General features: G+C 37.9%; 1 protein-coding gene across 1 annotated transcript in view; it reads right to left on the minus strand.

Moving 5' to 3' along the window:
* LOC127635842 (GDNF family receptor alpha-2-like) overlaps window positions 1–15,333 on the minus strand; it is a 147,177-nt gene that overhangs the window by 26,026 nt on the left and 105,818 nt on the right. The window contains exon 5 of the mRNA XM_052116089.1: window positions 1,738–1,847. Within this exon, the coding sequence (XP_051972049.1) occupies window positions 1,738–1,847 (110 nt within the window). The remainder of the gene's footprint in view (window positions 1–1,737; window positions 1,848–15,333) is intronic.

Below are 15,333 nucleotides of genomic sequence, written 5' to 3' on the forward strand. Positions count from 1 at the left end.
AGACATGTGTGGTGCAAACCGCATTTGAGCACAAGAACTTAATACCAACTGTGAAGCATGGAAGTGGAAATGTCATGGTTTGGAACTGCTTTGCTGCAGCAGGGCCTGGCCATCTCACTATCATAGAATCCACTATGAATTCTTCATTGTATCAGAGGGTGCTTGAGTAAAAAGTAAGACCATCTGTCCAAAAATTTAAGCTGAAGTGGATGTGGACTATGCAACATGACAATGATCCAAAACATTCCAGTAAATCCACCAAGGAATGTCTCAAAAGAAAGAAATGGAGAGTTCTGGAATGGACAAGTCAAAGCCCGGATCTTAATCCTATTGAAATGCTGTGGGGTGATTTGAAACGGGATGTGCATACAAGAAACCCCTCAAACATGAGACAGCGGAAGAATGCTGCATGGGGAGATGGAAACAACGTTCTCCCAGTCGATGTCAGAGACTGGTAGACAGTTATAGGAAACATCTTATTGAGGTTATTTCAGCCAAGGGGGGCAATACCAGCTATTAGGGCATAGGGTGTCCTAACTTTTTCCTCTTTAGGAATTGGCATCTTTGCAAATTGTTTGTTAAATAAATGATATCATGGTTAAATTGATGTTCATTGTTTTGGTTCAATTACATCCCCTTTATCTATAGATATTGTTTGAAAGAAGATCAAATATTGATATGTCCATATTTCTTAAAAAAATACCTTGTTAACTTATGAGTAAATGTTTTCCAGATAATATTTTTATTTACTTATTTTTGGCTTCAATACAGTAGCAAATAAATGTCAGTTATTTCATTTTAGAAACAACATGATTTTTCTATAATATCTTGCTAACTATTTTCCCTAATATTGTAAATGGGTCTGTATACATAAAAATATATTGAAATATATGAAAATGTATAGCTGCCTTTCTATTTTAGGAAGGTGGTCCCTTGCAAGGGAATCATTATGTATGGGACTTTAAAAGAATATTCCAGTTTCAAGTTCAGCTCAGTCGACAGCATTTATGGCATAATGCTGATGATTATGACAAAATTTAATTTCGACTCGTTTTCGACCCCTACATATCATAAAAAGAAGAAAAGTTACAAGCGAGAAAATAAGTTACAGCGAGGCACTTACATTACTATATATATTAAAAAGTCAAATGTATATCCACAAGATGTAAAAAAAAAACTTTGCATTGTTAACATGATTTTAGTGTGAAAAAATTGTACTAACCTTTTTTGTGCAGTTATATCCAATTATAAAACATTGTTGCCATGATGACATAACCCCATAAAACCTAAAACAACTGCAAAAGCATCAATTTAACTTTACAGATCAAATAATATAAAAGTTTTATACAGAAGAATTAATGAGCATGCTTTTATAAAAAGCTAATTTCTACCTTTCAAACCTGACAAATATTGGTCCTTTAACTTCCATTGTAAGTGCCTTTTTTAAAGAAAAATAGGGTCAAAAGTTGAAATGTAATTTCATGATAATCAACATTATGCCACAAATTCTGTCAATTGAGCTTATCTTGGAATTAGAATATTCCTTTAAAATGTTTAAAAAATCGGACATAAGGTATCTGGACTGTAAGGATTTCCTTTATAATATTTGCCTTATAATAATTTTTACACATTTGAGATGCATTGCTATATACAAATTGCTAAAGATTGCAAATGTATAAATGTCAAAAATTATGGCTTTTATTGCTGTAAAGCAAATTTTGCCCTATAATCACTCACCAACTAGTCCAACATAGGAGACCAGACAGCCTTGGTAGTTATCATTAGGACAGCTTGTTACTGAATGTGGTGTCATCAGGCAATTCATGTGGAAGTCTGCCAGTCTGGATCTAATATAAAAACGAAACAAAGTATAGAATTTAAGAAGCCTAGAACATTTTTAGCATATTTGACAGAACAGGATTTTGATGCATGCGTGAAAAAATCTACCAATCCTACAATCACATTATACTTTAGAAAGCAATTAATTTTATTTACACAAATAACCACTGTATGCTCTTTTTCCTTCACACACACAATCTGATTTACAACAGGTGTATGTGCCTGCATTTAGTAATTTGAACATAACATACCTAAATGATCTCCATGTTAGGACTTTCTGCACAACCTCTGCTGTACACTCTGGTTACGCTCTTTGTGAGTATTTGTGTGGTTTCAGTTGGTTCTAAATTTATCGTAAATCTAAAATGAATAAGTGTGAACTTACTAATAAAAACTGAATTTCTATGTAAAAATGTTCGCAAACACGTTTTCATGAATGAGACCCAATGTGTTCTCTGTAAGGTCCTCAAAAATCAAATACCTTTTGATAAAGTTATAAGGAAACGATTTATGCTCCGAGTTATTTATCAGTACTGTTGCATCTGCTATTATGGACACTCCGATAAATAAGGCAGAGACAAAACACAGCTGTGAATGTGCATGATGACATTCTGCCAGTCCTAACTAGGGTCTAGTGGGGTTCCAATTCAAAGCTATTTTCTGCTTGACTCCATGTCGTCTTTCTCCAACTCCAGCAATCTGCCTCAAACAGCTTCTTCCTAGGGGGCCTGTGCGCATTCAGAAACAGATTGCTCGCAGCACTAGACCTGAGGTGGACAGGGGGTCACATTACAACCCTCTCGCCTAGCACTTTGCACACACATAAACTCTGAATAATAGCACAGCCTTCCCTCAATATAATGCAAGCAAGACAGAGATCTCAGGCTCTGTGCCCTCTGACACCCTGATAAATAGTGAATCGTCCTACACAGTGTATAGACCCCTGACTCACTAACTCGGCTCGACCATTGTGTGAATGTTAACCAAACTCTTCTGACTGTTGGGCCCAAAGATGTTGCCTGCTGGTTGTTTACCTCTCAGAACAAAGAACGGTGTATGAGTCGCTCTCATGGGCACTGGCCGAAAAGGTCATATTTTCTACTCTGCTTTTTGACATGGAAATGGATGTTCCTCTGATGCTTTCTTGTATGCTGTCGTTTCACCCAGACTTTAACTCTAGATAAATGCAGCAGTGACTCACAGAGAAAAGACACAAGAAGCAAGGTTTTAAAATCAGCAATCAAGAAATTATGCATGCTGTTGAGACTGCAATCCAAAGTAGACCCCTATGAAAGGGCAGATTGGAGTGCAGTAGCGAAGCCTTAACTGCTGGCCTAACATGCCAAATAAATAAATATTTTTCATCCTTTCATTATCAATCACCTTTTTGCCTATATGTTTTTAATTGCTTTTCACTCTTAATTAATCTACAAACAAATAGAGAAAAACAAAAAGTTTATCCAGTCAACTATTTCACAAATAACATGCCCGAAGCAGCGTGTGAGTCTGAGCTCCACCCTGTCAGGCCTTAAGAATTTCTTCAGAATCCCTCAACAGTGCAAATGAATGGGCAACTAAAGTCAGATTGTCAGATTTATCAGCCAATCAGAATTATTTATTTGTTCTAGTGGGTGTGGTCTTAAGGATATGCCCCGTCGAGGCCTTCTAGCTGGCATCGACAGACGCAATCTTGCTTTAAGTGATGTACATAATTCAAGAGCGAAAAGCGTAAGATCAAGCTGGTATTGTCCTTGAGAAAGAGATCCTTATGGATTTAAAAACACAAGATGTTCTGCATGACTGTGTTATTGCTTAATTTATTAATCAGGAAAGGAGGACTGATTTTCACTTCAAGCTAATTGGTAAGAGCTTTTAGCATTGTTAAAGTGTTTTCTAAGTGTAAATTAGGCTGCTTGAATATTCAGTATCAGATCCAGTTTGAAAAGTAGTGCTGTGTTCCATTCAACTTGGAAAGTCAGATTTTACAACTTCCTACTAGGAAAAGTGCAATGGAATGCATCTTGAAGTCAGAATTACAACTTGTAGGCTCGTGCAGAAATTCTCAACTCCAATTTTGCCGAAATGCAGGGGCATGATGTCACACAAACATGTCGACATGTCAGTTGAGTTGCTAGGAGACATCTCTAATGAGAGTCAAACCCCTGCTAAGCTAACGGGAGTGTTGCAGTTTTGTTTCCTTATACGTCATCTTCCGAATATCAGGGAATGAACTGCATTAATAATCGGAGATATCAAGTAGGAATATCCCACATCCAACTTGAATGGAACATAACCGTGTACACTGACGAAACCAAATATATTGCAAGCAACATTTCAATCGCAAATATTATTAGATACATTTTTCCAGATATTATAGACCTCCTTGGTAGATTCATATGAAAAATTATGATTTTTGAATGTCTGTTCGGGAGACGTTCATTTCACCAAACAGTCATGCTGCAGTTAAAATTATACTTGCTTGAGCATTAAGTAGCATTTCAAGTTCAGGCTTTCATGCGCGGACGTGTTTTTAAAATGTCAATTGGTATTATTAGTTAGCTGTGACATAATGAATGATGCCCAAAGGCATAGTGTGTCTTATTCATTGTGAAACTGTGTTTTCTTAATGGCATGAATCACACTGAAGGCCTAGAATTTAAATGCACGGCCTGCCACTAGTGAAGTGTTCCTGCATTATATGGTACTTGGAGTTCAAGGATATTATTTAATAATTTAAATTCTGTACTACATTGCAACTTAATTTTCCAGAGTAGGTGCATACAGACTTAAGCACATTACAAATGAATAATTCACAAGATCTTTTCACAATACTTGATATTTTGAGCGGCCTGCTCAGCTTCATCCATCCCTTTCTATCTAAACATATCACGTGAGTTTGTGGTGTGGCTACTTATAGTAAACTTTTCAACCTGGAGAATATGAATGTCCATGGCAGACGTGTTACAGAGGAAATGGAACTTAGCTTCGCCAAAATTTGAAGACTTGCTATAAGACAAAGAGATGGCAAATTGAGTAAAACCAGAGTGAACATTTACAAGGTGGTGGACTTTAAGGGAATTTTGGGGGTTAAATTCTTGCCTTGTTGCTTCTCGACATGTAAACTACACTCAGAGGTGGGTAGTAACGCATTTACTCCGTTACATTTACTTGAGTAACGTTTTGGGGAAAATTTTACTTTTAGAGTAGGTCTAAAAGTGGGTACTTTTTACTCTCACTCAAGTAAATTTCGAATTATTTTTTTAAACTTTTACTTCTTTACAATGTGTGGCGTTACTGTAGTTACATTACTGGGTTTAATTTGAATAAATGTGTAATTTATTGAATGGGGCTTTTACGAGACCCGAAGATGACAGCTGCACGCGATGAGACACTCCCACTTGAGTGATGAGACTCACTCAAGTCATCAGTGCAGCAGCATCAAATTCTTCAAAGTGAAACACTTTCTGCACTCCACACAGTGAAAAAAAGAATAGTTCCCTCATGCAGTGCCTTACCTGATATTTCAAGATTAAAGTCACAGCTCCAACTTCAGGCAGCACGCTGAGGTAAATTTTGGCTCTAATTCTAACACTGGCTTTTCTGTGTAATGAGATGGTCATTTTCAGGGTGATTCAGTAACTGGGCTCTTATGACATCAGTTTTTAAGTGGAATTTTTTTAATTAACGCAGCAATATATCAATGTGCTTTGTCCCGCATGTCAGAAGCAGTATTTATGCATTTAATCCACGCACTCGCAGGGGGTACTGGAAACTATCGCAGCTACATCGGGTGGATTAACACATTCACACGATCGACAACTGGTGCGCGAACAGACAGCATTTCTGCACGTGCACAGTGAGGTGCGGGCATGAGGCGATCGCCGCAACGAGAGTGGCTGTGTCCGCAATCGTTAATTCATTCACTATTTCTTATTTAGTAAATGGCAGTTAGTGCACTATATCTCAGCAGTAAGTGAACAAAATGAGTGAATTCGGACGAGAATGTCAGAGCTCTGGGGCTGGTGCCAAAACGTCACATATGAAATTTTTAAATACTTGGGCCTTATTAGTTATTCTTATTAAATAATATATGAATACAATAAATCTTCATTCTGTTTGTCATTTTTAATATATAGTGTGTGTTAATATTAAGAGTAAACACATTTGATCATTTTAAAATGTATCTGTATGTTTTGTCCCTTTATATGTTATTATGTAACTTTAATCAAGTAATGATTTGTCAAAGTAATTTACAACATTCAGAATAAAATAAAAAATTGCAGGAGTGAAGGAAACTGTAAACTCCTAGCTCGTACTTGAAATGTACACTTGAAATTAGAGTGCATTGTAGGTAAGAATGAGTGATCAAAAGTAGGGAACGAGTTGCTCACTCAGAATTCAGACACTTCGAAATAGTGCACTATATAGTGGATAGGTGGCGGTTTCAGACACCGCAAGTGTTCCAAGATCAGGGTTGGTGCCCTACATAGGTTGTGTACTCTGCATTTAGAAAGTGGCAATACTGCTGTACAGAACTAACTATCTAAACACGACACTGAAAACTGTAACTACTCCACACAGGACTTTAAAAGTTATGATATAGCAAAAGAAGGCATTATATTTCAGCATTATATATAATGTCCATGTTTTCACCTCTCTTCTTATTGACAAATTCATCCAGATCTGACAAGAGCCCTTAAAGTGATAGTTCACCCAAAAATTACAATTCTCATTATTTACTCACCCTCATGCAACCCCAGATGTATATGATTTTCTTTCATCTGCTGAACTCAAATGAAGATTTTTTAGAAGAATTTCTCAGCTCTGTAGGTCCATGCAATGCAAGTGAATGGGTGGCAACATTTTAAAGCTAAACAAACAAACTTAAGTCAGCATAAAAGTAATCCATAACACTCTAGTGGTTAAATCAGTATCTTCAGAAGCGATGTGATAGGTGTGGATGAGAAACAGATCACTTTCACTTTGTTCTTGTGTTTTTGGTTATTCACATCCTTCTCTGCATATCTCCCCTTGCTGTTTAGCAAAAAATTACAAATATTGATCTGTTTCTCACCCACACTTATCACTTCTGAAGACATGGATTATACCACTGGAGTCTTATGGATTACTTTTATACTGCCTTTATATGGTTTTGGAGCATCAAAGTTTTGCCTACAGAGCTAAAATAATCTTTTAAAAATCTGAATTTATGTTCTGAAGAAGAAAGGAAGTCATAAACATCAGGGATGGCATGAGGGTGAGTAAATTATGAAATAATTTTCATTTTTGGGTAAACTATCTCTTTAAAGTGATATCTCAGCAAGAATTTAATATTCTGTCATCATTTCTCTACCCTCATGTTGTTCCAAACCAGTGTGAGGCTTTGTATTATGTGGAACACAATATGTTCGACAGAATGTTAGGGACTGACAGTCTCACTCACCATTCACTTTAAAAAAAAAAGATTATATACATACAGTGGATATAAAAAGTCTACACACCCCTGTTAAAATGCCAGGTTCTTGTGATGTAAAAGAATGAGACAAAGATAAATCATGTCAGAACTTTTTCCACCTTTAATGTGACCTATAATGTGAACAATTCAATTGAAAAACAAACTGAAATCTTGTGTGTCTAGGAAAAAAAATTAAAAAAAAATCACAATAACCTAGTTGCATAAGTGTGCACACCCTTAAACTTATACTTTGTTGAAGCACCTTTTGATTTTATTACAGCACTCAGTCTTTTTGTGTAGAAGTCTATTAGCATGGCATATCTTGACGTGGCAATATTTGGCCACTCTTATTTGCAAAAGCGCTCCAAATCGGTCAGATTGCGAGGACAACTCCTGTACACAGCCCTCTTCAGATCACCCCACAGATGTTCAATTGGATTCATGTCTGTGCTCTGGCTGGCCCATTCCAAAACATTAATCTTCTTCTGGTGAAGCCATGCTTTTGTGGATTTGGATGTGTGCTTTGGGTCATTGTCGTGCTGAAAGCTGAACTTCCTCTTCATCTCCAGATTTCTAAAGTATGCCTGAAGGTTTTGTGCCAAAATTGCCTTGTATTTGGAACTGTTCATAATTCCCTCCACCCTGAATAAGGCCCCGGTTCCAGCTGAAAATAAACAGCCCCAAAGCATGATGCTGCCACCACCATGCTTCACTGTGGGTATGGTGTTCTTTGGGTGATGTGCGGTGTTGTTTTTGTGCCAAACATACCTTTTAGAATTATGGCCAAAAAGTTCAACCTTGGTTTCATCAGACCATAACACATTTTCCCACATGCTTTTGGGAGACTTGATTTTTGTTTTTGCAAACTTCAGCTGGGCTTGGATGTTTTTCTTTGTAAGAAAAGGCTTCCGTCTTGCCACCCTACCCCATAACCCATTCATATGAAGAATACAGGAGATTGTTGTCACATGTAGCACACAGCCAGTACTTGCCAGAAATTCCTGCAGTTCTTTTAATGTTGCTTTAGGCCTCTTGAAAGCCTCCCTGACCAGGTTTCTTCTAGTCTTTTCATCAATTTTGGAGGGACATCCTGTTCTTGGTAATGTCTCTGTTGTGCCATATTTTCATCACTTGATGATTACTGTCTTCACTGTGTCCCATGGTATATCTAATGCTTTGTAAATTCTTTTGTACCCTTCTCCTGACTGATATCTTTCAACAATGAGATCCCTCTGATGCTTTGGAAGCTCTCACGGACCATGGCTTTTGCTCTGAGATGCAACTAAGAAAATCCTTCTAGAAGAGCTGAACTTTATTTGTGATTAATCAGAGTCACTTTAAATGATGGCAGTTGTGTAATGACTTCTATTTAACATGAGTTTGAATGTGATTGGTTAATTCTGAACACAGCCACATCCCCAGTTATAAGATGGTGTGCACACTCATTTTTCCCCACAAAGTTTGTTTGTTTTTCAATTGAATTGTTCAGATTATAGGTCACATTAAAAGTGGAAAAAGTTCTGACATTATTTATCTTTGTCTCATTATTTTACATCACAAAAACCTGGCATTTTAACAGGGGTGTGTAGACTTTTATATCCACTGTGTATATGTATATGTATATATATATATAAGATTCACTGAAATTAAATAGTGACTCAGGTGAACATTCTGTCTAATTTCTCCTTATTGTGTTGCATGAAAGAAAGAAAGTCATACAGGTTTGGTACAACATGATGATGAATGATGACAGAATTTCCATTAATAATAATAATTCTATAAGACATGTTCAATGTGTATTATGTAATGGAATATAGGGGAGTAAATGTTTATTATGTCATTTGTTAAAGTAACGAGATACCCATACTTGAGTACTCTTTTAATTGGATACTTTCTTACTCAAGTAATTATTTATGTTAGTAATTTTACTTCTACTTGAGCAATTATGTTTTTGAAGTAATTGTACTTTTACTTGAGTACAGTTTTTGGCTACTGTACTCACCTCTGACTACACTCTGGTATTGCCACACAAGTTAGCTCATTACTGTCGAGCTTCAGATACATTTCTAAGATACGAATATGAATCGTTACTTACCAAGAACTATCCTACCTCTTGTGCTGGATCTCCAGCACACCAGCTGCCATTCAATCCGGCGATGTTATCGAATGACCAAATTCCTCTGCAATGTATTGTCTGGTGTGTTTATGTTATAGTGGTCTTGTTTATTATGATGTTAAATATTTATCACCTTATATTTAATATGGCCTATTTGTTCATAGGGAATCAGAGGGTGCGAAAGGCAGTAATGAGTCTGAGGAGTGTTGGCAAAGGTTGTTTGAATACATACTTTATTTTGTAAATCTGTTTGGTGCCACTAATTGCACAGATATTACACCATCTTTAACACAAGCTTTTTGAAATTAGATTTTTTTTAGGAAAGAACATCACCTATAAATCAATGGTGATATTATTCTTTTAGCGTCGGCGCATCCTGCTGGATTTTGCGGAATACAGCGGAAACAACAAAGTACTCCGACATTTTGGGGCATACAATTGTAAGACATTATTAGAAACTATAAAGGGTCTACTTTTATTTGTGTGCACTCACAATAACAACAAAACCTTGTGCTTTTGTAAAATAAAGAAAATATAAAGGGTGAGCTTTCAGCAGTCTGTGTTCACGAGCATATTTCAGAAACATGTCACAAAAATGAACTGAAACTCTGCGAATACTTATCACACAAACATGAAACATATGTCTAAAGAAAGCTTAAAATGTCTACTTTTAAATAAAACAATTCAAATTTAAAACAAATATTCTCCTGCAATGTAATCTGTGTGAAACCAAGCTATGTACAGTTTCTCCTAGCTCAGCTAATTATCCCTAATGTGATCACATCCACGGGCAGAGGGCGCTATTCATATGGTAATGTAATGAGACGATCAATGCAAATGGTGAACGCCCCCAACTGTACCTTGAAAACATCCAGTTTATTCACTTTTCTGCGCATTTGGAAGATCGCACAATACACAGGCGAGAAAGCTCCTGAATAGTGACGATAGTTCCTCAGAAGAAGAGCAGGACCCTGATGAACATTTGTATTTTGAAGAGAGATTGATCCAGCAGAGGAAACAATTTCGGATGAGTAAGTCATTTAGTTTTACTTGCATATTAGTTGACATGCTATTTTATATAAACATGTACATATTTTACTAGTGGGACTGTTTCCAGACTTGCTTATTAGGAGTCATATTTCAAATTACTCTGAATCCTGGCTGGCAAGATTTAGTTACATTTAAATTATGTTTCGCCTAAAGCAGCATTTCAGTTGTATGCTGTATGATATAAATATGATATGTTATATGATATGAATGTTTAGATTATGGTTTTAACTAGAGTTTATACAGATCACATTTTTACAGCCTGCGAGCGAAGCAAGAAAAAGATGGAAAAGTGTTGTCTAGCTATGTAAGTACTTTGTGTAAAAAATATATGTAAATAGTTTGATGTGTATTTTTTATATAAAAAATTTTTCCACCATAGCACTAGTTTTGACTCTTTTATATGCACAATGTTTAGTTTCAAGAAGGGAAAAAGCACTCTAAAGTGTTTATGCTACAGTTACTCTGTGTCAGCAAAACTAATAGTGGATCTGGATATGGAATATGATAGCTCTAAGTGTCATCTTTCATTAGAGCCCAAAATTATGACTGTACCTTGAAGCATTCAAAAGTAGTAGCCTTTTTATCATAGGTATATGGCCATGGTTACCAATGGTCCTTTTGGAGTATCCAAAAGGCACTTTTGTAAAACGCATGGGTCTACCCTTAGAAAAACAAGTGTATAATATTCTTTTTTTTTTTGTGGTATTGTTATGAAATTTGAACTTGGACAAGGTAAGGCTTCATACTGTGATCCCATTATGTTGTCAAGCTAATAGCTACAAGTTATGTCATCTGCAGGCATCTGTATGCAAAAAAAAAATTCAGGCGGAAAAACAAACTTCTATTACTCAAAATCAGTAGCACTTACAGTAATTCTGACAGCTGGGGAAAACACTTCAGAGTGTTACCTTTCAAAAGTGACCAAACCCATGCATGTACTCCAAAAAGTTCACAAACAGCTTTAAATTTACTTTTGGGTATGCCTTGATTAGGCGTTTAGGCTAATTTTACAGGATTGGGAAGGAGATGCTGCCTCATTATCATCAACAAAGCTTGTGCTTGCAAATATGTGTTTAGGTTAAATTAGTAAAGTGCACTTTAAATATGCCCATATTAGAAAATCAGCACATTATAATAATTTCTGAAGGATCATGTGACACTGAAGACTGTAGTAATGATGCTGAAAATTCAGCTTTGATCACAAATTGCATTTTACAATATATTCAAATGGAAAACATTTCTTTTAAAGTGTAAAAAGAGTTCACACTATCACTGTTTTTACTGTATTTTGGTGAGCAGAAGAGACTTCTGTTAAAAGGTAGTGTAGGTCCAAAATTAAGTAAAGCCTTTATGTAAAGAAAATGTTTAGTCAGATTACTTCTTTTAACTTAAAACTTGATTTTGATCATTAAGTCTCCTCACATTCATTCTCTTTTTGTCACATTCCTCAGTGATAGGCACAGGTTAGTGGTCTTTGTCTCTCAGGTGTGAATTACAATCAATATTCATGATAATTCACACCTTCTCGCATATGACCTTTCTAACAGTAAAAGTGTCTTACAAAAGTAAAATTACTATATTGTTTTGTATGAATGAGTGATCAGGGTGGTTTTCACATCATTTTGTAGCAAAAAATTCTAGGCCACAAGATCCAGTTCTCAAAATTCTTGTGGAAAAAAAAAATATTATGTGTTATAAGGCCTTATTTCAATTACTTACAATTTTTGTTTTTTCAAAAACCACACATAAACATTATTTTCTCAAAAATATAAATATGTACAAACATATTGTTGTAGCCCAGTTTGTGCTGAATACAGTGTTATCAGACTTTAGCCATTTATATGTTTTTAAGCAAATGAAAAAGCACAAATGTCAAGGCATGTCAAAACTTCTCCAGGGCCCAAAACACCCTCAGACCCCAGAGGATTGATTCATAATACAAATGTCTGCTTGGCAGGTGACAAATGAGCAACAAATCCCAAGTGAATCCAATCTATCTAATCCATATATATATATATATATATATATATATATATATATATATATATATATATATATATATATAATGAACACATCTTATAGGAAATCTAGGCATATTAACATAGAAACAACAGTCTTTAAACGCAACAAAAACTAATGCAGTCTATTCTGAATTTACTACTGTACATAACAAAGATGGCCCTGAGGAGCATTTTCACAGATTGATAAAGATTCTTATTATGGCTGTATAATGAGGACTGTATTTTTTGAAAGGCAAAGCAGGAAAGGTGCAGACAGACCAACTTGTTTTTCTATTAACATAATAACGCTGCTTGCCTAAATTAACAAATCCCTCAGTGGAGTTGATGATCTACATTGTTAATTACATTCTGGCTGGCTTGAGGAAGCAGATGGGTGGGAGAAGTGTAAATTAATGCCCTTAGTAACAGGTTTGCAGTGTTAAACCATCATTAACATTACCCACTCTTCCCCCAGGAGACTTCAAGAGCCTGCTATATAATTCAGGGACATCAGTAAGCGGATGTCACCCATTCTTTGCCCCATGTCATTTGTGGCAATCATCCAAATAAAATTAATAACTAGAGTGTGAGCCTGCAGTGGCGACACACTTTCAGATGGTGAACAAGGGTTGCAGAAAATTAATTACAGGGTCTCTTTTTTATTTCTTTTTGAAACAAGCTGGTGTAAGTCAGCCAACTGCATGTCAAACTGATTTAGCAAGCAATGCTGATCATGTAAGCAGTCTGGCGAGTCTATGCACATTTGACCTTAAAAACAAAAATACCAAAAGCATTCAAGCAAGGCAGATAAAAAGTAACTATTGGCTCCAGGCTCTGTCTTTTACCGTTCACTGAATAATGAAGCATTAATATTATTATACTGGTCTTCTATTTATGTTTGTCCGAGTATGATCATACTTGTGCTAAATCGTCTTGTCTACTGTCATAACCTCCGTTCCCTGATGGAGGGAACGAGAAGTTTCGTCAATGTAGTGACACTAGGGGTCTCTCTTGAGAGCCTCGGTTACCTCTTATCTTTGAGAAAAGGCCAATGAGAATTGGCAAACATAATTTGCATTCCCCTCTCCCGGACATAGGGGTGTAAAAGGTGGGAAGCGTCTGTTCATATAAGTTTTGAGCTGAGGAGCCGAGAGTAAGTTCCCGCCCATTTCAGCAGCTAGTACAGTGTTGTGGCAAGAGGGACACAACGTCTTGTTCCTTCCATCAGGGAAAGGAGGTTACTACAGTAACCAAGATGTTCCCCTTCTGTCACTCACTCGATGTTGTGTCGATGTAGTGACACTAGGGTTCCTTATAAAAAAATGCCACAACACTGAACCGTGTTACGTAGACTGCTGATGCAGGTGGAAGCAAGCTTTTGCTTACCAAAGGACCGCATCAGGCTACACGTAACCTTCCCCAACATCCCAAAAGACATCATGTAGTTCCCCACATCCCTGAGGGGGGGGAAGCGACATAACTAGAATGGAAGCAGGCTGAGCCAGCCGCTGCCTTTTCTCTCTCTATGTTTTCTCTTCAAAGAGTGTTAGATGTGGCTGCGGCCATCTAATGCTATAACATGCATCAGTGAATGTGTTATTTTCCTATCCTATTCTTTCAGGGGAAAAGACCCTGAGGAGACAACATCCTGCCCACCAGGGGAGAATAACATTTGGCAAAATATGTCACATGTGCTTACCAGCTACATATGGAAGTGGCGCTGTGTTAGGTCCTGCCTCGACGGGGAGGAGTTCTACAAACACAGGAGGGAACTCTGCCCAAGGGAGATGCATGTCTGCCGGCAGGGGGACCGTATCATGGAAAATACATCACAGGGGGTTACCGGAGTAATCAGTACCTGTGGAGCACCTGTTCCAGTACAGGCAATCCGGTGCCAGCAGTTGGTCTGGCTGCAAACTCCTCCACTGAATTCGGAGGCAGAGGACTAGGGAGGAAGGACATCCAGGGTCCATGACTTGTGAACTTGACTAGGGGAGTAGAGCACACATCTTCACCTCAGGGGAGGGGAAAGTCACTATGCGCAAGCGATACACCCAGCCAGCTGTTCTGCATTACCGAAAATATAGACCAGCTCAACCCAGAGATTGTAAAATCTCGCAATGATATTGAGTGTTGCCCAGCCCGCCACTCTGCAGATGTCTGCTAGAGAGGTGCCATTGGCCAGTGCCCATGAGGATGCCACACTTCTCGTACAGTGTACTGGAACCCACAAGAGGGCAGGCAAGGCCTGGGTCTGGTAGGCCAATGCAATGGTGTCCACGATCCAGTGGGCAAGGCTCTGTTTGGAGACAGCGTTTCCTTTCCACTGTCCTCCGAAGCAGACAAAGAGCTGCTCAGAGCGTCTAAAGCTCTGCATGCGATCCAAATAGGTGCGCAAATTACGCACTGAACACAGCAACGCTAAGACTGGGTCTGCCTCGTCATGGGGTAGTGCTTGCATGTTCACTACGTGATCCCTGAAGGGGATCGTAGGAACCTTGGGCACGTAGCCCGGTTGGGGTCTCAGGATGACGTGAGAATTTTCTGGACCCCAGATCCCATGATGGGAACAGGCATGGCCTAGGAGGGTTCAGCCTCCAGGCACCTCTAAGGAACCTGACGATCAGGTCATGCTTCCCTAACGACTTACCGTCCACTGCGTCATGGTGAGCCACTATGGCGGCTACATAAACCTTCAAGGTGGAGGGGGACAGCCGCCCCTTCCAGCCTCTCCTGCAGGAATGAGAGCACGGACTTGACCGCTCACCTCTGTGAGTCTTCAGACCGGGAAGAACACCAATTTGCCAATAAGTGCCACTTGAGGGCATAAAGCTGCCTGGTAGAGGGAGCTCTGGCTTGAGTGATCGTGTCTA

The sequence above is a fragment of the Xyrauchen texanus genome, chromosome 43 (genome assembly GCF_025860055.1).
Source record: "Xyrauchen texanus isolate HMW12.3.18 chromosome 43, RBS_HiC_50CHRs, whole genome shotgun sequence".
Taxonomy (NCBI): Eukaryota; Metazoa; Chordata; class Actinopteri; order Cypriniformes; family Catostomidae; genus Xyrauchen; species Xyrauchen texanus.